Source organism: Primulina huaijiensis, unplaced genomic scaffold, assembly GCF_012295235.1.
Source record: "Primulina huaijiensis isolate GDHJ02 unplaced genomic scaffold, ASM1229523v2 scaffold25443, whole genome shotgun sequence".
NCBI lineage: Eukaryota > Viridiplantae > Streptophyta > Magnoliopsida > Lamiales > Gesneriaceae > Primulina > Primulina huaijiensis.
In genome coordinates this window covers 617,025-635,609 of record NW_027356198.1, presented here as the reverse complement: position 1 = coordinate 635,609, position 18,585 = coordinate 617,025, and the positions used below count along the sequence as shown (strand labels likewise).

Below are 18,585 nucleotides of genomic sequence, written 5' to 3'. Positions count from 1 at the left end.
TTTCAACTTACAATTGAATTATAATGCTAAAAAAAATTCAACTCTTCCTGGTCTGGTACTCCACCAGCAAACAATTATAAGATTCAACTTGGTTTCATATCCCAAGATTTCACATTTACTACATTTACGCTAAAAATCATTACAAGATATTGGTCCGTGATTGAACTGAAGCAAAAGCAACACTCAAGCAAGATACTCAAAATATACTACGCGTTCAAATTCAAAACACACACATGCATTTGATTTTGAAGGGAGAAAAAGTTTCACGGAAATCGCAAAAAACATAACGTAAAATCAAGCAATAAAAACTCAGAATCCCCACATAAAGTTGCTCTTTAACTGTCTAATAATGAAAGAAAAAAATCCCAGAAGAAAACAAAGGCAACAAAGCAAACAAACCACTGGTAATCAAAGCAAGCAAATTATGTCAAGTGTCACCACTCCAGCCGCAGCTGCCATTCAAAAAGCCGGTTTTTTGCAGATGAAGAAAGAGGCAGTAATAATTTTCATTAAATGCTGAAAGGGCGTTAAATGCTTTCACTGGTGATGTATTTACTGGTGAAGGTTGACGGGTGTGCAAATGGTGGAAAATTTGGAAATTTTAAATCTAATTGGATTAGTTCATACTTAATTCCTCGGATTTTTCATTAGTATTAAAATAAGAATGACCGGAATTCTTCTTGTTAACTCTCAACTCGGACTTCCAGGATTTATATACGATGATTATGATCATCGTGAAGCTATAATCATACACAGCGATGTATTGATCATCGTGAAGCTATAATCATACACAGCGATTGAGAATACAATACATGTGCATATTTTGTTTCAAAATTTTTGGTTTAATTATAATATTTTAACAAATTTATTTTTGTATAGTTATAAAATATCCAAATTTAGTATGAATAAGGATATAATAAATGATAATTCAAAAATCTAAATTATAATTATAACACAAATATTGTTCGAAAATAAGCCCTTGAAATACTCAAAATTTATTTATTTAATATATAATTATCTTATATTAATAAAATATTAAATATCGCGAATTTTAAAACAAAATAATTTGAGTTCGATTTGGTTCAAAAAAATTTCAAATATATTCGAATTCGATAAGCTCGAATACAAATCAAATATTTTTCGAGTCAGATAAAAAATATTAACAAACCGATTACATCCTAGTATATAGTACAGACAAATATATTCATATTTTACCCTTTTTTCAAATTCTAAAATTGAATTGAAATTTTATTTAATATAGACTTGATATCACATTCACACAGTCACTAATTCAACTCACGCACTATATTCCATAGTTTATTATGCTATATTAAAATATGAAAAAACTTATATTGAACCCAGTCGACGTCGATGACAAACCACGTCAGCGACTCTACAAACTGATTTATAATTTTTTTAATAAATAACATATATATTATAAAAAAATAAATAAAAATTATAATAACGTATTATTTTTTAAATAATTTTAAAACTGGTTATTAAGTTTTACTCCTTTAAAACAAGATATGGTTTAAAAATAATGGAGGTATTTTAAGTAAAGCAAATAAGGTTAATCACTTTAGTGTTTCTTCCTTAATCAATATTAGTAGTTTTTTAAATTATACGATATCTTCAAATATATATATTTATATTCTAATGTAAAATTTTCCAATTTATTAATTTCACGAGGATTTTTTCAAATTAAAATTTTATATCATATTTATAAAGAAATTAAAAAATTTCGTCCAATTTTTAATACTCTTTTAGTACCAATCATGGAAAAAAATAAACATAATCAATATTTTGTTAAGAAATAAATACGAGATATATTGTTTTTATTGATATTTTTTTATGAAATCAACAAGAGATATATTATTTTTACTGTTCGACAAAAATACACATATAATTTTCCTACATGTAGGTCTAATTTTTTTTTTTTAAAAAAATAAAGTTCAAATATAACATTTGTAGATAAATTTATATCGTATTAATAAAAATTTCTATAATAAAGATAAAAACTTGATTTTATGATTATCTTTTTTCTTATTTTTAAAATTACAATTAAAATTATCATCAATTTTCATAATTGGTAAAAACTTGTGTGAGACGGTCTTACGGGTTATATTTTATGAGACAGATCTCTTATTGGGTCATCCATGAAAAAATATTACTTTTTATGCNTATATATACACATATAATAATATAATAAAAACGAAGTATAACAAAAGTGGTGTTATTTAAAAAACAAAAGAGCCATGGGAGGGAGCAGGACCCCATAAGAAGACAGGGACTGAGTTGTCATTTCAGGTCGGACCACAATCATTATACGTACGACTGTATTATATGGGTGGCAATTACGTGGTTTCGTCGAACTTTAGTGGCAATATTGTGTCACTCTTTGTTCTTTTTTATCCTCTCTCCTCTCTTTCACAGCCTCCCTATTAATTTGCAGTGTTTTAGTGGAGTGTGAGCAGGCAGCCACGCTCCGGTGTTGTCTTTGGTGGTGACCGAATTTTCCAGACCTTTTCTTCGCGATCACGAAGGTAACAGAACTGATTATGATTTAGGATATCTTCGTGGGCGCGTGTTGTTGGTGCTTTGGCTTAGTTCTTTTCGTTTGTTGATTTGTTCTATGGTTAAATCTGAAGGATCCAAGTTCCTTTTGTTTTTCGCTTTGGGATGATGCTTTTTTTTTTCGTGGTTTGATGTGTTTCTCTGATGATCCTTATTTGATCTTTGTTTTTTGCTGTTAGTTTTATCTGGGTTTAATAATATTTCAGGATAAAAGTGTGGTTTATTCTTTCTTCGTGCCGTGTTCCTTTATGGATTACTGTTGAGGACTGGCATTACTGTGTCTTTACATCTCACGTCCGGTGGTTGTGCCGAGTTCGTCTTTCTTTTTTTTTTTTTGTAAGCGTAGTTGGGACGAGCTTAGAAGTTGGTGATCAAGCTTGTTTTGTTTCAATGAACTAGTGCGATTAATGATGTTTTAGTATATCTTAAAGGTTGGGAAAACATATGTTTAGGATTTCAATAACGTTGTATTATGCATTCTCCAACTATAAAATCTATTTTGGCATAAATTTTACACTAAAATAGTACAATTTCTGCACCAAATTCAACATTCATCTCCATCTCATTTACTTCAAATCTTGCACAAAAAAAGAATATTCTTGAAATTTTTTTTATTTTACTTATGAATTTTATTGTTATATTAATTTTTTGTATTTGTATTAAATTACATTAATTAAAAATCATAAAAAAATTAGTTTTTAAATATTAATAATTAAAATAAATAAAAAATATTTTAAAAATCAACCATTATTAATTTATAATTTTTATGATTAAATATCTAATTGTTAAAATAATAAAAATATATATAAATGATAGTGATTTGTTTGATAATATTATTATTTTTATGAATATTATTTTGGTATTTTAATTTTTATAATTTTAATAAAATATTATTATTATGAAGATATAGATTTATACTAATTAAATTAAATAAAAAAACATTTTATAAATATAAAAAAAACCAGGATGGAATAACCATTCCCATAATTTCCGTTCTACCAAGCATGCTAGGCTGTTGAAATGATTTTAACAATTTCAATTAATTTCTTTGATATAGTTGTTGTCATGGCAAGGAGTCAAACTGATATTCCTGGTGTTGGTGAGAGTAACGAGTCTCAGGAATCTGGTGGAGGACGCGGTGGTGGTCGACGTCCTCGGCAGACGGCTTCTGGATACAGTGGAGGAGCAAGAGGTTGGGCACCCCAACGAGGAGGGTATGGTGGAAGAGGTGGCAGAATGCCTCCACAGCAGTATCATGGTGGGCCAATTGATTATCCGCAAGGTCGTGGTGGTCAGCAGTATCAGCGAGGAGGACCTCCTTCTCAACGCTATGGCGTATTTCCAAGTGGTCGTGGGTCCGGGGCACCTTCTGGGCCACCACCTCCCGAGCTGCACCAAGCTAGCCATTCTCCTTTTCATGCTGTTCAGATGTATCAGCCAATTCCGTATCAGGGGGACCCTGAGGCACATGCAGGACCTAGCTCTTATTCTCAGTCACCGGATATAACCTCTTTGGAACAGGCTGCGCAGTTTCAGCCTCTTGCTATCGAGCCAGAAATGGCTCAAAGCCATGAAATACAGCCTGCTTCTAGCAAGTCTACGAGATTTCCTCTGAGGCCTGGGAAGGGTAGTTATGGTACTAGGTGCGTTGTAAAGGCCAACCACTTTTTTGCTGAGCTTCCTGATAAAGACTTGCATCAATATGATGTTAGTTGTTTCTGTTGAGCCATTTTTCTTATTTTGTTGACTTCCTCTTGAGATTAAATTCTACCAGTTAACATGGTCTATATTTTGTGGAACCTCCTTCTAATAGGTGTCAATTACACCTGAAGTCACATCCCGTGGTGTCAATCGTGCTGTGATGGAGCAGCTGGTGAAGCTGTACCAGGAATCCCATCTGGGTAAGAGACTTCCTGCTTATGATGGAAGAAAGAGTCTTTATACTGCTGGGCCTCTGCCTTTTGCTTCAAAGGAATTCAAAATCAAACTTGTTGATGAAGAAGATGGTCCGGGTGGTCCCAGGCAACATCATTAATCTTTGACTGCCCTTTACTTGCATGAGATCTTATTTTAACAACTTTGTTTATATTCGAGTTCTTATCTCGTGTGCAGGCGAGAGAGGGAGTTCAAGGTGGTGATCAAGTTTGCAGCACGTGCTGACTTGCATCATCTAGGCATGTTCTTACAGGGAAGGCAAACTGATGCACCCCAAGAAGCTCTTCAGGTTTTGGACATTGTTCTACGTGAACTTCCCACCAGTAGGTATGTGTTAATGCCCTTCTAATTTTGGTACCGTTTTAATTTTTTCAATATCCTTTGGATTAAATTTTCTATTATTTGCAGGTATTCTCCAGTTGGACGCTCATTTTACTCCCCTGATTTAGGCAGAAGGCATCCATTGGGTGAAGGGCTAGAAAGTTGGCGAGGTTTTTACCAAAGTATTCGCCCAACTCAAATGGGATTGTCCCTGAACATAGGTGAACAAAGCTATACCTAGTTGCCCGAAATCATTTTATTCTTTTTTTTTTCCGAGTTCAATTTTTTTTTTCAGTTTAGGAATAAGCATCTTCAATGGTTTTTATAATTCATTGGACAGCTGTAAATTTGTGTGCGTTTATGTTCTTCGCTTGTTCATGGTAACAAGTCTCAGTGACATTTCTCTTCTTGATCATTGTCTTTGACGGAGCAGATATGTCATCTACTGCTTTCATCGAGCCACTTCCTGTGATTGACTTTGTCACCCAGCTCCTGAATCGGGATGTTTCTGCAAGACCATTATCTGATGCTGACCGTGTAAAGGTTAGAGCTGCATATAGTTCGCCAACATGATTTCATGTTTGATAGCTTTGATATTTGGTATCCCATTTTTTCAAGCTTTACTGACACAAATTTTTTATGCTAAACTCTTAATTTTAGTGCTCAGGGTTTTGAGTTAAGCTCTTAAACTTTTTTGTACATGATTTGGCTGCCTGCGAGTAATGTCCGTGAAGTTTTCATTCACGTGTTTTTTATTTTTGTATCCCTACATGGATATACCTATAACAGATAAAAAAAGCACTCAGAGGAGTTAAGGTGGAGGTCACTCATCGTGGAAATATGCGCAGAAAATACCGCATCTTTGGTTTGACATCACAGGCAACACGAGAACTTGCGTAAGGATCATCTTCTGTTTGCTCGTCATGAATGTAATTTGATGCAGCATTTACTTCTGATTTGAATATCCGAGTAGAAATCCATTTGACGTTGGTTCTCTCGTTCTCATTTGAAATCATCTACTACCTATGTTGCACAATCATTGGTATGATGTGCGAAAATGCCCTCAACTTTTTAAAAATCTCAGAAAAATCTACTTTTGTACAGTTGAAATTGTTGGCTATCATGATCATGTCCTCATTTTCTCTTTTTAATGTAATTTTTGGGCACTCAAATATTAGACACTGTACACGATTTAGGAGCATCTATGTATCGTAACTTATTGTTTTGAACCATAGACTTTTATGTGATTGTATATTGAAATGTGATTATCAGTCTGTTGCTTAACTTTCTTTATGGGCAAGTGCTAAATGCATCAAAATTTGATCGACGCTTGGAATTACTCAACTGTTACCTGAAAATGGCTCGTGCTTGTATTAGATTTCCGGTTGATGAAAGAGGCTCAATGAAATCTGTGGTAGAATACTTCCGAGAGACATACGGGTTTGTCATTCAACGCACCCAATGGCCTTGTCTGCAAGTTGGAAATACTCAGAGGCCAAATTATTTGCCCATGGAGGTAAGTTTATTTTATTTTGTATCTGTTTATTTCAAATAATGTTGAGATTATTGTACTAAAGACATTTAATATCTAGGTGTGCAAGATTGTGGAGGGCCAGAGGTACTCAAAGAGGTTAAATGAGAGACAGATTACTGAACTCCTTAAAGTCACTTGCCAGCGTCCTAACGAGAGAGAGAGCGACATACTTCGGGTTGGTCTTTGTTTGTTGCAAATTGAATCATTGTTTTGCAGTACCTTCTATTTGGATTTGAAGCTTTGCATCTGTGCTCTTAGAAAGATTATGTGTGATATAACGTTCTGTTATTACATAAATTGTACAAGTTCTGCAATTTGTATCTTGCAGTCTTTCTATATATTTTATGCTTTTGCATTAAAAATTCTGCTTTTATGGGATTTTGAATTGCTGTAGTTCCTAATATTCTGCAAGTAATGCTCATCTTCCTTTGTTTGTCAGACTGTATGCCATAATGCATATGCTGAAGACCCTTACGCCAAGGAATTTGGGATTAAAATTAGTGATAAGCTGGCTCAAGTCGAAGCTCGCGTTTTGCCTCCACCATGGGTAAGCTAAAAATTCTATTTTCGCTCGCTGTTTGATTTGTCTCGGTCTTTGTTGTTCTAATTGTTCTCTCTTTTTATAGCTCAAGTATCATGATTCTGGACGAGAGAAAGACTGTCTTCCCCAAGTTGGGCAGTGGAACATGATGAACAAGGTGAAGGCCCGTTCATTGTTTTGTTCATATGAAGTGCCTTATATTTTGCGAAGCTTCAAATAACAACGGTCAACACACATTGTTTCCTAGGATAGTTTCTGTTGAGATGCTTATTAGTTGTAGTTGATCTGTGATATTATTGTTTTAGTGGTGCATTTCATATTCTATTTTATACTGCATGTTTATCTTGTTTACTGACAGTACAACAATCGCTTAGACCACCTAATTTTTTGGCTCTGTGCAGAGGATGGTTAATGGTGGTACAGTGAACTGTTGGATTGGTATTAACTTTGCCCGAAATGTGCAAGAGAGTGCAGCACACAATTTCTTTTATGAGCTTGCGCAAATGTGCACTACTTCTGGCATGGTAACCATGGATTTTGTTGTACTTTGCAGGTTCAAATATTAGACCTTCTGATTTTGTGTTTTCTTCTTGCAGGCTTTCAATCCAGAATCCGTCTTGCCTGTTTTGAATGCCCGACCAGATCAGGTAGAAAGGGTTCTAAAAGCTAGGTATCATGATGTCATGACTAAACTGCAGCCTTATGGGAAGGAGCTTGATTTGCTAATTGTTATATTGCCAGACAATAATGGTTCTCTTTATGGTAAAATTTTGACGGGTTTCCAAAATATGTACTCGCACCCTTTTTCTTAGAAGATCATGAAGATGGATTATGTTTCTATGCTCTTTCTTCTTTTGGCTTCTTATTTATCAAGGTGACCTGAAACGGATATGCGAAACGGATCTTGGAATAGTATCTCAATGCTGTCTACAGAAGCATGTCTATAAGGTGAGCAAGCAGTACCTTGCCAATGTGGCTCTGAAGATAAATGTTAAAGTTGGAGGGAGGAACACCGTGTTGATTGATGCAATTTCAAGACGTATACCCCTTGTCAGTGATCAGCCTACTATCATTTTTGGTGCTGATGTCACTCATCACCATCCTGGGGAGGATTCCAGTCCTTCGATTGCAGCTGTAAGATAATCCTTTTTTTTCCGCTACTAATTAAGATGCAGTGCTCCTCATTTTGGATTTTTTAGCATGTATTTAATTATATTGCAGGTTGTTGCTTCCCAGGATTGGCCTGAAGTCACAAAATATGCGGGCTTGGTCTGTGCACAGGCCCATAGGCAAGAACTGATTCAAGACTTGTATAAAACCTGGCAGGATCCAGTGAAAGGGATTGTCCATGGTGGAATGATTAAGTATGATATGCATGATTTATTTGTGCCATCCTCAAGAAGACTGTCTACCATTTGTGTTTTCCTTTTTTAATCTCACTTGGAAGCATTATTAATTTGTGGTCCAATCATTATATTGCGATGCATCAGGGAACTACTTGTTTCATTTCGTAGAGTGACTGGGCAGAAACCACTGAGAATTATCTTTTACAGGTAATGGACAGTACTTATCTCTTTCCTCTCTTTTTTGTATCCTTGTTTTCTTGTTCCCATGTGTTACCGCCTGACTTCCATGTCCTACAGGGATGGTGTCAGCGAAGGGCAGTTTTATCAAGTATTGCTTTATGAACTGGATGCAATCCGCAAGGTAATCATTTTCTTTTAGAGTTTAAGTTCTCTCTTCTATATATCTATCTATATCTCTGTATATATATCTGCACACACACTCACTGTCTGGGATAGGGAGAGAGAGAGAAAGAGATAACTCATTGATTCTTCAGGCTTGTGCATCCTTGGAGCCAACCTATCAGCCCACTGTTACCTTTGTTGTGGTTCAAAAGCGACATCATACAAGATTGTTTGCCAATAACCACCACGATAGATATTCAGTTGATAAAAGTGGAAACATACTCCCTGGTACCAAGTTTTAACATGATCCTGGCCTCTGATTAAATTTGTATTATATTTATGATCGACAATCGTTATTCGATTTTCCTGACTTATATATATGTTAATTTGAGCAGGCACTGTTGTAGATTCAAAGATCTGTCACCCTACTGAGTTCGACTTCTACCTCTGCAGCCATGCTGGGATCAAGGTATCTTCAAACCTTTACCTTCTTCAAAAGTTCTTTCTTTTATTTGTTTCTTACATGTATCCTGTGCGATCACAGGGTACTAGCCGCCCAGCTCATTATCATGTGCTGTGGGACGAAAACAAGTTTACTGCTGATGGTCTTCAATCTCTTACTAACAACCTTTGCTACACGTAAGGACCCATATCCCCCCACCTCAGAACTTGTTTCTGTGTACGATTCATAATTGTTTGTTTTCCCCCCTTGCAGATATGCCAGATGCACTCGGTCTGTTTCCATTGGTATGTATTGCAGAAACATCATAACCTTGAGATTACATAATTTATTTTGCATCGCCACGCCTTGATACTGAAGTAGTTGGGTTATGTGGCAGTGCCTCCTGCATATTATGCTCATTTAGCTGCTTTTCGTGCTCGTTTCTACATGGAGCCGGAAACATCAGACAGCGGCTCGATGACTAGTGGTGGTGCAGGCGCGAGGAGTAGCAGGGTTCCTATGGGTACTGCTGTGAGACCACTGCCACAGCTAAGGGACAACGTGAAAAGGGTTATGTTTTATTGTTGAGCACCGCCACGGGTGTGGAAAATGAATATTATTGGGATCGGATAGTTTCTAAGACTTGATGGTGTGCTTTTGCTGATCGTCTGGACTTTTTTGTATTTATAAGCCCCCTCTGCAGTGCTTGAGCTGGCAACTTTCTCGACACAAGCCAAGCTATTCATAAAATTACTTTTCCAAAAAAGTGATACTTGGTTGTTCCGAATTTTTTATTTTTAAATTTTAAATCAATCCCAAAAAAAATAAATTTACGGCCAATATATTCTTTCTAGATTTCTTGTAGTATTGTAACTTATAATTTATTGTCATTAAAATAAGTTTTTTTGTCTTTTTTTATATAAAATCTAATTCAATTGTATAACTACTCTTTTTTAATGAAGAGTAAGTCTCTTGTAAGACGGTTTTACGAATTTTTATCTGTAAGATTGGTCAATCTTACCGATATTTACAATAAAAAGTGATATACTTAGCATAAAAAATAATACTTTATGTATGATCTAAATAAGAGATTTGTTTCACAAAATACGATCTGTGAGATTGTGTCACACAAGTTTTTGTCTTTAATGAAAGATGAAAAATTATGTTGAACTTCTAATGAATATTTAACATGGCATGAAGTTTTCAATCTCGTGAAGACGAAATATAAACAAGATATTACTATTGAAAAATATTATAAATATAAATACTAAATGTACCATAAATCATTTAATTGTATAAAAACAAATTAAAATAATAAATGATGATGTGGGATTATGTCATGTGTAAAATAGAAAACATTTTTAAATATACATTTATAATTTTCATCAATAAGTACATAGATTGCATTTTTGGTAATTTATTTAAAAAAAAAATAGGTAAACATGATTCAAATGCAATCGTTGGTAATTTCGATTCGCAACGATACGGGTATGAATTGCTATTTGTTAGTTTCTAAGGTACCAATATGTTATTTTGAGAAAATTGAAGGGGTTGTAAAAATTCCTAAAACAGTTTTGTTTTATCGTGTGGGGATATGATATCACCTGACGAGACGACGCCACGGGAATGGCCACCGCCACCTTCGATCACCACATTCGACCTCGCCCTCTCCTCGCGACGCCGCCGCAGCCACTGGTCAAAGTAAGAACACTTAAATCGGAAAGATTATTCTATTCCTCACCTCTTAAGGCCAACAAGCTTGTAAGTGGTGTTCTGGAATGTAGTCTCCTAATTGCAGCGTATCTCCCACCTAGTCAGTCTTCTTCTGCGTCGAGAACGCATTTCACTCCTTCCACCAAACTCTTCGTTAGCGGTCAGCTCTCTCTCTCCACTAACTTTTTATTTGGTAATTTAAGCATTGGTATTATTTGGTAACTCTGTGTTTTCTGGAAATTTTTAGTGCCTCTTCAATAGTGTTTCTATAAGATATGCAGCTGTGGTTGCAAATTTAATATTATGTTCAAATGTTGAATGTTTTTGGTGAATAGTTTTCGTCATGAAAAAAGTAAATTATTCAAGGATAAAGAAAAAGATAAGAAGTCGATGTAGATTAGAACAGTTCCGAAATTGAAGACTGTAACGAGAAACATTACCGAGCTATATGCCCTAGCAGGATGTCTGAATCGTAATAGAAACGGGGACTAAAAAATTGATGTGCGAAAAAATTCATGACTGGAGTTCGACCTGAACCTAGCACCTCTTATTGATCTTGATTTTAGTTGTTTCTAAGTGGCTCGAACTTAAGTTTGAGCTCTCATGCATAGTCAGTCACAAGTATGATTAGGGAGGTAAAATTAGAAACTATTTTTTTGCAAAATATTGGAAAGTAAGAGTTGAAATTTCATTTTTGGGACGATATCAATTGAACCCAATCGTAACAAAACCCTATGGTAACTTCAAAAATAAAAAAAGTCAAAAGATATCTCATTTTTCACATCCTTAAAAAAATTTCAAGGCTATCCGCCACTCCCTTAGAGAATGCTAGCCATCACTGCAAAAATGATCTTCCCATACGTGATTCTAGCTTGAGTTGAGGTTGAACAATAGTATCTTCTAACTTTTACAGAGTTTCTTAATTCTTATTCATAATTTTGTAAAGTATGAACATAATAATAATTTAAATATGAAAAAAAAATTATAACTTCGAGCTCGACCAAAATACTTAAAGTACTAGAGCTTGGTTGAGTTGAACATTGATGCAAGTGGATCGGCTCTGTTGCACCCCTAGGTATGATATTCACAAAAAATTTAATAATAACAACAATAACAATAATATTAATTATTATTATTACAACGGTTGCTGACTTGCTGTGGCAATGACTTCTGAGCTTTGGGTGTATGAGGAATGTGTTTCCGTTTGTGTTCTGAATGCATTGAGGGTTTTTTTTTTCAGGGCTCTCTTTTAGGACTACAGAGGAGAGTCTAAGAAATGCATTCAAAAACTTTGGTGAGCTTATCGAAGGTCAGAATTGCATCATAAAACTTGGTTGCCAAATTCTTTATTAAAAGTTCTTTTCTGCTGTGTTTGTATCAGGGAATTTTTTTTATATTTATATACATTTATTTCCTTCACTTAGTAATTTGAATGTGGCACGTTGAAGTTAACCAAAATCATCAATCCTGATGTTCTCTTTATAGTATTGTTAAACAACGCTGTTTTCAGAAATCAGAATCATGATATGATGTAAATGGATTTTAAATCCATAAAATTATCGTTTGACCCACACAAATGGTTGAATTTTCGGTTTCAAGATTCTGATTGAGAACATGTTGTATCATTATTGTAGTGAATTTGGTGATGGATGATATAGCTAACAGGCCGAGGGGCTTTGCATTCTTAAGATATGCCACGGCTGAGGAGTCTGAGAAAGCCATTGAAGGTATGCACGGAAAGGTTAGTGGCCTTTTCACACAAATGTAAAAAAGTCTAGATTGCAGATTGGAAGATCTCTCTGAAACACTGAGATTTCAGGATAAATATGCAGAAATCTAGATGCAAAAATCATCCAAGTTAGTTTCACGAAATTCTTCATTGCAAATCAAATCACATTGGTTGTAACAAAATTTTCTAGAGAAATAGATGTCATGTTGATCAGATGGGTTGGTGGCAGGAGAAAATAGTTTTTTTTGAAATTTTACTTCCAAATTTGGCTTCTATGCGTTAGTGCACCACTTCGACTGATATATATTTGTCATAACTGTGAATTGGTAGGCAAGTTGTAAACTAAATTTCATCTAATAATGGCAATAATACTCGTGTTCTTGTTCCTTTCGACCATTTTTCTCTGGTTCTTACTTGGCCTCCCAACGTCCTTGCAGTTTCTCGATGGCCGAGTAATCTTTGTCGAGGTAGCAAAATCCAGAAGCGGATTACCGCGAAGGCTTAAGCAGAAACCTGGAGAGAGCTGGAGTGATCCTTCTCAATAGCATGTGGAAAAAAAATCTCTGCAAGGTCTACTCCGGTTGCCTTGGGCACGCTTGGTGATAAACCTAATTCGACCAAGATTTTAGTTCTGTTTTGCCAAAAGCTGCCGATTCCTGGTTACCAAGCTAAATTGACATACTGCGATCACGGACTCTACCTGACAATTTCACCCTTGTTGAACAGTCAATGTTGAATTATATACAATTACCAATCCACTTAACGGTACCGAATCTCAATGTTTGACGTAGCTAAGTTCAATTATATTTTCTTTAAAAAACAAAACATATATATCATCTAAAACATTGTCAGAGGAACCACGATATCAATGAATATATCTCTGACTACAATCTCTCGATATGATCAGTGGTTGTGTGCCTCATGAGATGTTATTGTGGCAAGATACCATAGAATTAAGGAAATGGAAAATATATATACCAAGAAACAGCACGTGCGGTAAAACTTTAGTTCAAACTGACCTTTTTTAACAGCGTCTGGTGTTAAAAAATAAGAAATGGAAATGTCTTGGTCACTAAGGAAACAATTAATGTATGTAATTCCTGATAATGCATCGAACAAGAGTCGAGTTGTAAATTAGCAGCAGAAAAGCATGTAACAATTGACAGCTCTGTTTGCACAGGGCTGTTTAACACCATCGGCATTAGCTAACACATGGTTCAGATTTCTTTACAAGAATGGCTGGCAACTTAAAAGGTTCATAATTATAAAGTTCCACAAAAAATAAACAATTTATTTGGTTAGAAAAGTTCCAAGACCCGGAGTTATCATATAGAACGAGCTATGAGCATACACGAGCTCGTCGACTCTCTCGTTCTTGAAGAAACGACATGGCTGACTTGTCTTCCCTCTCTGCTAAACACCGCTTATATGGAACGAAACCCTTCAAGCATTCCTTTTTAGCAGATTTTGACTCACGATCTGACTGGCGGGATACTTCACTGATTGACCCATGGTTTGAGCCAGACAACGACTCTTTCTTTTGACGATCTTCTTCTTTGAAGGCTTCGGCACACAGAGGATCTTCAGCCTTTTCTGCTGCCTTTAGCTTGCATGAAGTGAGATGATTGTGGACCAGCGTTTGATACCAGTACCACCAAGACAATCCAAAAAAGTTCTCCATGTGGCTAGAAACGCTCTTCAACAAATGTGTTGGCAAACTGAAGGGAGTCAGCGCAGTTGGGACAAATTCAGACTTGTGCGCATGGAAGTTCTGAAAGAGCTTCTCGCTGTTGTTTTCCAGGGTCACATCCATGGGATCAAGTGGTAAAGATTTAGAGTTCTCAACAAGTTGTAAAGACTGTTTTGACAGATCTCTCACAAGAACGGTCTTTCCAAATAGTTTAATACTAGCACAAGATTCTTCAGTAGATGGATTATCCATGGAAAACACAGTTGTTTGAGAAGCCAACTCAAATTTCTACATGCCCGTAAAGGGAAAAACACAAAAAAATTGTCAAAATCGAAGTAAGAGTTATCAGCTGAATTTATTGGCAGCATAAATGAATAAGTAAGATACCATTGTGGAGTTATTAATCGCGACTGGAATAGAGGATGCTTTCACAGAATGATTAAAATCATCATCTTCTTTGGAAGTTAGACCAGATGTCACATATTCATTATCATTCTCAGCTGCCATGAATTTGGCAGAACGTGCATCAGTAGCACATGAAGCTGGAGAAACACGAGCTTTATGAATCTCAGGATCCGAACAAACTGTTGACAAAACTGAGGTTGGAGAGAGATTCTCTCTGTTGGCAAAAGAACCATCTGAAGAAGGCGATCTTACAGGTTGAGGTGAAACCAGGGATTCTGCGGTAACGGAATCAACTTTACGAGGGTAAGGATGAAGGGGTTTCTTTTTGGGCCGTGGAGGAGGGATCTCATTTGGATTGAAATGTCTCTCGCCATCTATGCTTGAATCCCGAGTTACCTGAGGTTAAAAAAGTTGAAATATAAGATTGTGTAAATTTGTATGAAATTAAATAAAGTAGTTAAACAAATTATTCATATTGGTTCCAATGCTGTCTTTAATCATCTGTCCGAACACCGTGCATAAAAACAAATCAAACTTAAAACATGTAAATGATATTTGTTTACAATAGCACACCTTGGTAAAGAACTTTTGGGCATGACTGCGGATTTGAATGGCAGTCTTGGTGCCCACGTGTTCTGCAGAATGAAATGAATGACTAAAATACTTCAATAATTCTTACAACAGCAAGTATAGCAAAACTTAAGACTTCCATGGGAGCCAAATTATCATATCTACCACTCACCTTCTATTTGACGCCAGGCACGACCGTATAGCTTCAAAGCTTCAAGAAACCTTTGATGTTCCTCCTCGGTCCATTTCTCTCGCTGTTTCGTTATCGTATATGGTTTTCTCACCTAATACATATCATAAACACGTATATCAGTTCAGTAGCCAAACAATGAGCCCGAGTCATCTCACTCATGAAAGTCACTTGATAAAATCACAAAAAGGAGAGAGTGGACACCTTTGGTGGATCGCCTTTTCCATTAAATAGCAAGGCCTTAGATTGGCCAGACACGGGTTCCAGATGTGAGCTAACCACAAGAGAGGCATCCTGCAGTATGACAGTCAGAACTACATGAGAAAATCTTGATCTGAGTTCTGATAAAATACAACCTTTGGAAGACTTCAAGCCACCCTTCTCCCTTGTGGTTTACCCATCAATCACAGTTCACTAGATATAAGTATTTTCAAGAATTGATAAAAAGCTCGTTCAGATCACTGGACTATGAAATTTCTACCAAGTACACGACATCCTCCATTCATTCATTTAGATCTTGGTAGCAGAACTCTTTCTCAACATAAATAAAGACGCACAACTCATCTAACTTCTGTGAATTCAGCAAATAGAATTTATTTGTGGGAAAATCATTAATTCAACAACAATCAACTATCCAAGTAGTAGAACAGTTAAATTTGAAGACATGTAAGTCGAAGGAAAAAAAACGACTTTTCAAAATTAAAGCGCCCAATCCACACATAATATCCTCGAATGGTTGACAAGGACAGTATGATCCAAACACTTGACTCATCACATCCCTCATACAGTTGCCTTATTCTCATTTACACTTTATCCAGAGCATAATATTCTGCGTCAGCTTCAAGCTAACACATGTAGCTCGAGTGTGAACACAGATCAATAACGAATCAGTTCACTAGTTCATCAAGTAAATGCAAATAAAACCATAAATCAACAGCAAAATAGCTCAACAAACCCAAGAAAAGAGAAGAACCCGTTCCAAAGAAAGAACATACCTTAGTTTCAGAAACCATGGTTCCAACAAAATCGCAAAAGATAAAGGCTGCAGCTTTATTCCTTCAATATCAAGAAACACCTCCCACACTCCACTTCTCAGCTCTGTCCAGCAACTCGAGAAGTGTAAAGGCGGAAAAAAATAAAGAAACAGATATGAAAAAAAGAACCCAAGAAATGAAACAGACGGAGGGATGAGGGCAGATGGGTAACTGATGAATAAATGGAGTATAAATTTAGAGATAATCTGGGGGAAAAACAACTACAGGGACTCCACAACGGAATTTTTCTCGATTAAATTTTTACTTATTGTGCGAAAAATTAATAATAAAATATGAATGGAAGGGTCGAGAGAGGAGCAGGAAGGGTGAATGGTAGGGACTGGGATTATTTTGTGGCTGAGATTAAGTGGGCCCTTGACACGTGTCCTTTGTGTGCACTGTCTCCTATCTTTTTCTCATCTTGCAAGATGCCTTCTTCGTTGCCTGAATTTTCCCTTTTTTTTGAGATATTATTTTATTTTATTTTATTGTGTAAGATTTACATATAAGTAGAAAAACACCCGATTGGTTAAGGCTAAGCCATTAGATATTATATTAAAAGTAGGTTTACTACTTACTCTAGATCCGTCCTTTAATTTTCTCTGTGACTGTATATGAAAAGCTCAAATCTAAACCAAAACCGAAACTGAAACCGAAAATTTATTCCGAAATTGAATATATGTGAAACTATGAAATAATATTAAGTTTTCATCCCAAAATATTCATAGATAATTTGGTTTATATAATTTAATTTACTTGGTTTATATAAATTAAATTTAAAATAAATTAAATATAAACCACAATTTTTATTTTTAATAAAACAAATTATGTCCTAATCGTGACTATCCTAAATTATTATATATATATCTTTAATTTTGCAGTTTCGTTTCTGTCAAATGTAAGGCCAAAAAATTGTTTATTATAATATTCGAGGGAAGATATGAACCAACCAACAAGGACAAAGAAAATATACATTAATTTTTTGTAATAATAATAATAATAGACAACAACAATATCTTATCCTCCAATTGAGGCCAGCGGGACAGATCTTGTGATTCGCTTTGCTTGGTAACACTTCCACTGGACAGTTCATTCACTGTGTGGTCACAAATACATCTCCTATTTTTGACCAAATTATATATGTCCAGTTCATTCATTGTGTGGTCACAAATACATCTCCTATTTTTGACCAAATTATACATGCATATCTATTATCTATTATTCTATTATATATCTAAATATATGACTTTATATCTGAATTTACATTTGTCTCCTTATTATTTAATTTTTTATGTTTATCCACATTATAATATATTATTTTTATTCAATGATATCTTTTCATTATGTAAATTAGTATTTAGTTTTTTTTATGCATACTCACATTATAATATGTTATTTTTAATCCAATGATTTAGATTTTTTATTTATCTTTTCATTATGTAAATTAAATTAATTAAAGTTTAGAAATAACTCATTATCGAATTGTGAATTTTCTTTGGAATCTTATTAATTTTTTTTCATGTCATCATGTGACAGTTTGCTAGAATTTATGTGTTTAAATTAAAGTTTTTTGCAACCGAAATTTTTTTGTGGTTTATATTTATAAATTATTTAAATAAAATACGGTAAAAGATCGTTGTGATTTGAGCTGTCAATTTGGGTTGGGTCTATCGGTTTGGCCTACACCGCCAAACAGTTTATGCGAGTTGGGTTGAAATTTTGTCGACTCATTTAAAGGTGAGCGTAAATGAGCTCGCACGAGTTTATATTAAATATCTATATGTATAATATTATCAATTTTCAATCGTGAATTTTTGATATAAAATGGAAAATATCATTTGATTTCAAAATTGTGATGTTACTATCTTGTCCAAAAATTGTGGGTTGTTGAGACATTTTGACAGTCACTCAAAATTGACTGTCAAAGTTGACATTTGAGTTGTATTTTTGGATTTCTGACAATATGTTCGTCAACATATTATTTTTAAGTTAGTTTTATCAGTATTGTGAGGGGTAAATATATTTATTACAATATATAAATATTATCATCTCTTTAAATTAATATTCACTTTCATGTTTGACATATTATGAGTCTTGGTAAAATGAGGAATAATAAATTCAAACAAATGAATATATAAAGCGAAACCAGAATTATATGGTAGCGGAAATTAATATATAAATTTTTAGTGAATTTATCGATGTTAAGATGTATAACAAAT

At 34.8% G+C, this 18,585-nt stretch overlaps 3 protein-coding genes across 6 annotated transcripts; 2 read left to right on the top strand and 1 right to left on the bottom strand.

Annotated features, from left to right (window-relative positions):
* Positions 1-2,412: 2,412 nt before the first annotated feature.
* Positions 2,413-10,297, top strand: LOC140967618 (protein argonaute 1-like). Of its 3 annotated transcripts, XM_073428235.1 has the most exons (23): positions 2,413-2,543; positions 3,632-4,281; positions 4,388-4,596; positions 4,687-4,836; positions 4,918-5,051; positions 5,264-5,373; positions 5,620-5,726; positions 6,208-6,346; positions 6,423-6,539; positions 6,804-6,911; positions 6,991-7,062; positions 7,307-7,429; positions 7,502-7,667; positions 7,780-8,039; positions 8,127-8,269; positions 8,396-8,458; positions 8,549-8,612; positions 8,746-8,881; positions 8,989-9,062; positions 9,138-9,232; positions 9,309-9,340; positions 9,433-9,633; positions 10,207-10,297. In XM_073428235.1, exons 2-22 carry the CDS (start codon positions 3,640-3,642, stop codon positions 9,621-9,623), a joined length of 3,135 nt encoding a protein of 1,044 aa, XP_073284336.1. In that variant the 5' UTR covers positions 2,413-2,543; positions 3,632-3,639; the 3' UTR covers positions 9,624-9,633; positions 10,207-10,297. The 3 variants fall into 3 exon arrangements, with proteins under 3 accessions (XP_073284336.1, XP_073284335.1, XP_073284337.1); XM_073428234.1 differs by lacking the exon at positions 10,207-10,297 and having other exon boundaries at positions 9,433-9,866; XM_073428236.1 differs by lacking the exons at positions 2,413-2,543; positions 10,207-10,297 and having other exon boundaries at positions 3,999-4,217; positions 9,433-9,864.
* A 316-nt stretch (positions 10,298-10,613) lies between these two features.
* On the top strand, positions 10,614-13,323 carry LOC140967518 (organelle RRM domain-containing protein 6, chloroplastic-like). 2 transcript variants are annotated; one of them, XM_073428079.1, is made up of 4 exons: positions 10,614-10,908; positions 11,989-12,057; positions 12,383-12,475; positions 12,915-13,323. In XM_073428079.1, the coding sequence occupies exons 1-4, from the start codon at positions 10,662-10,664 to the stop codon at positions 12,980-12,982; spliced, it is 477 nt and encodes a 158-aa protein (XP_073284180.1). In that variant the 5' UTR covers positions 10,614-10,661; the 3' UTR covers positions 12,983-13,323. The 2 variants fall into 2 exon arrangements, with proteins under 2 accessions (XP_073284180.1, XP_073284179.1); XM_073428078.1 differs by having other exon boundaries at positions 10,615-10,908; positions 12,383-12,489.
* A 219-nt stretch (positions 13,324-13,542) lies between these two features.
* LOC140967517 (protein REVEILLE 7-like) lies at positions 13,543-16,634 on the bottom strand. The gene is made up of 6 exons (XM_073428077.1): positions 16,328-16,634; positions 15,537-15,626; positions 15,315-15,426; positions 15,146-15,207; positions 14,555-14,968; positions 13,543-14,455 (listed from the first exon to the last, which is right to left on the bottom strand). The coding sequence occupies exons 1-6, from the start codon at positions 16,343-16,345 to the stop codon at positions 13,817-13,819; spliced, it is 1,335 nt and encodes a 444-aa protein (XP_073284178.1). The 5' UTR covers positions 16,346-16,634; the 3' UTR covers positions 13,543-13,816.
* Positions 16,635-18,585: the final 1,951 nt, after the last annotated feature.

Excerpts from the sequence above, each read along its gene's own strand:
- LOC140967618 (XM_073428235.1), top strand. The coding sequence starts at position 3,640 with ATGGCAAGGAGTCAAACTGATATTCCTGGTGTTGGTGAGAGTAACGAG. Across the intron at positions 7,668-7,779 it reads CAATAATGGTTCTCTTTATG|GTGACCTGAAACGGATATGC; the intron begins GTAAAATTTTGA and ends TTATTTATCAAG. Across the intron at positions 9,341-9,432 it reads CACTCGGTCTGTTTCCATTG|TGCCTCCTGCATATTATGCT; the intron begins GTATGTATTGCA and ends GTTATGTGGCAG.
- LOC140967517 (XM_073428077.1), bottom strand. Across the intron at positions 15,427-15,536 it reads GAAAAGGCGATCCACCAAAG|GTGAGAAAACCATATACGAT; the intron begins GTGTCCACTCTC and ends GATATGTATTAG. Across the intron at positions 14,969-15,145 it reads CCCAAAAGTTCTTTACCAAG|GTAACTCGGGATTCAAGCAT; the intron begins GTGTGCTATTGT and ends TTTTAACCTCAG.
- LOC140967518 (XM_073428078.1), top strand. The coding sequence starts at position 10,662 with ATGGCCACCGCCACCTTCGATCACCACATTCGACCTCGCCCTCTCCTC. Across the intron at positions 12,058-12,382 it reads CTTTGGTGAGCTTATCGAAG|TGAATTTGGTGATGGATGAT; the intron begins GTCAGAATTGCA and ends TCATTATTGTAG. Across the intron at positions 12,490-12,914 it reads TTGAAGGTATGCACGGAAAG|TTTCTCGATGGCCGAGTAAT; the intron begins GTTAGTGGCCTT and ends ACGTCCTTGCAG.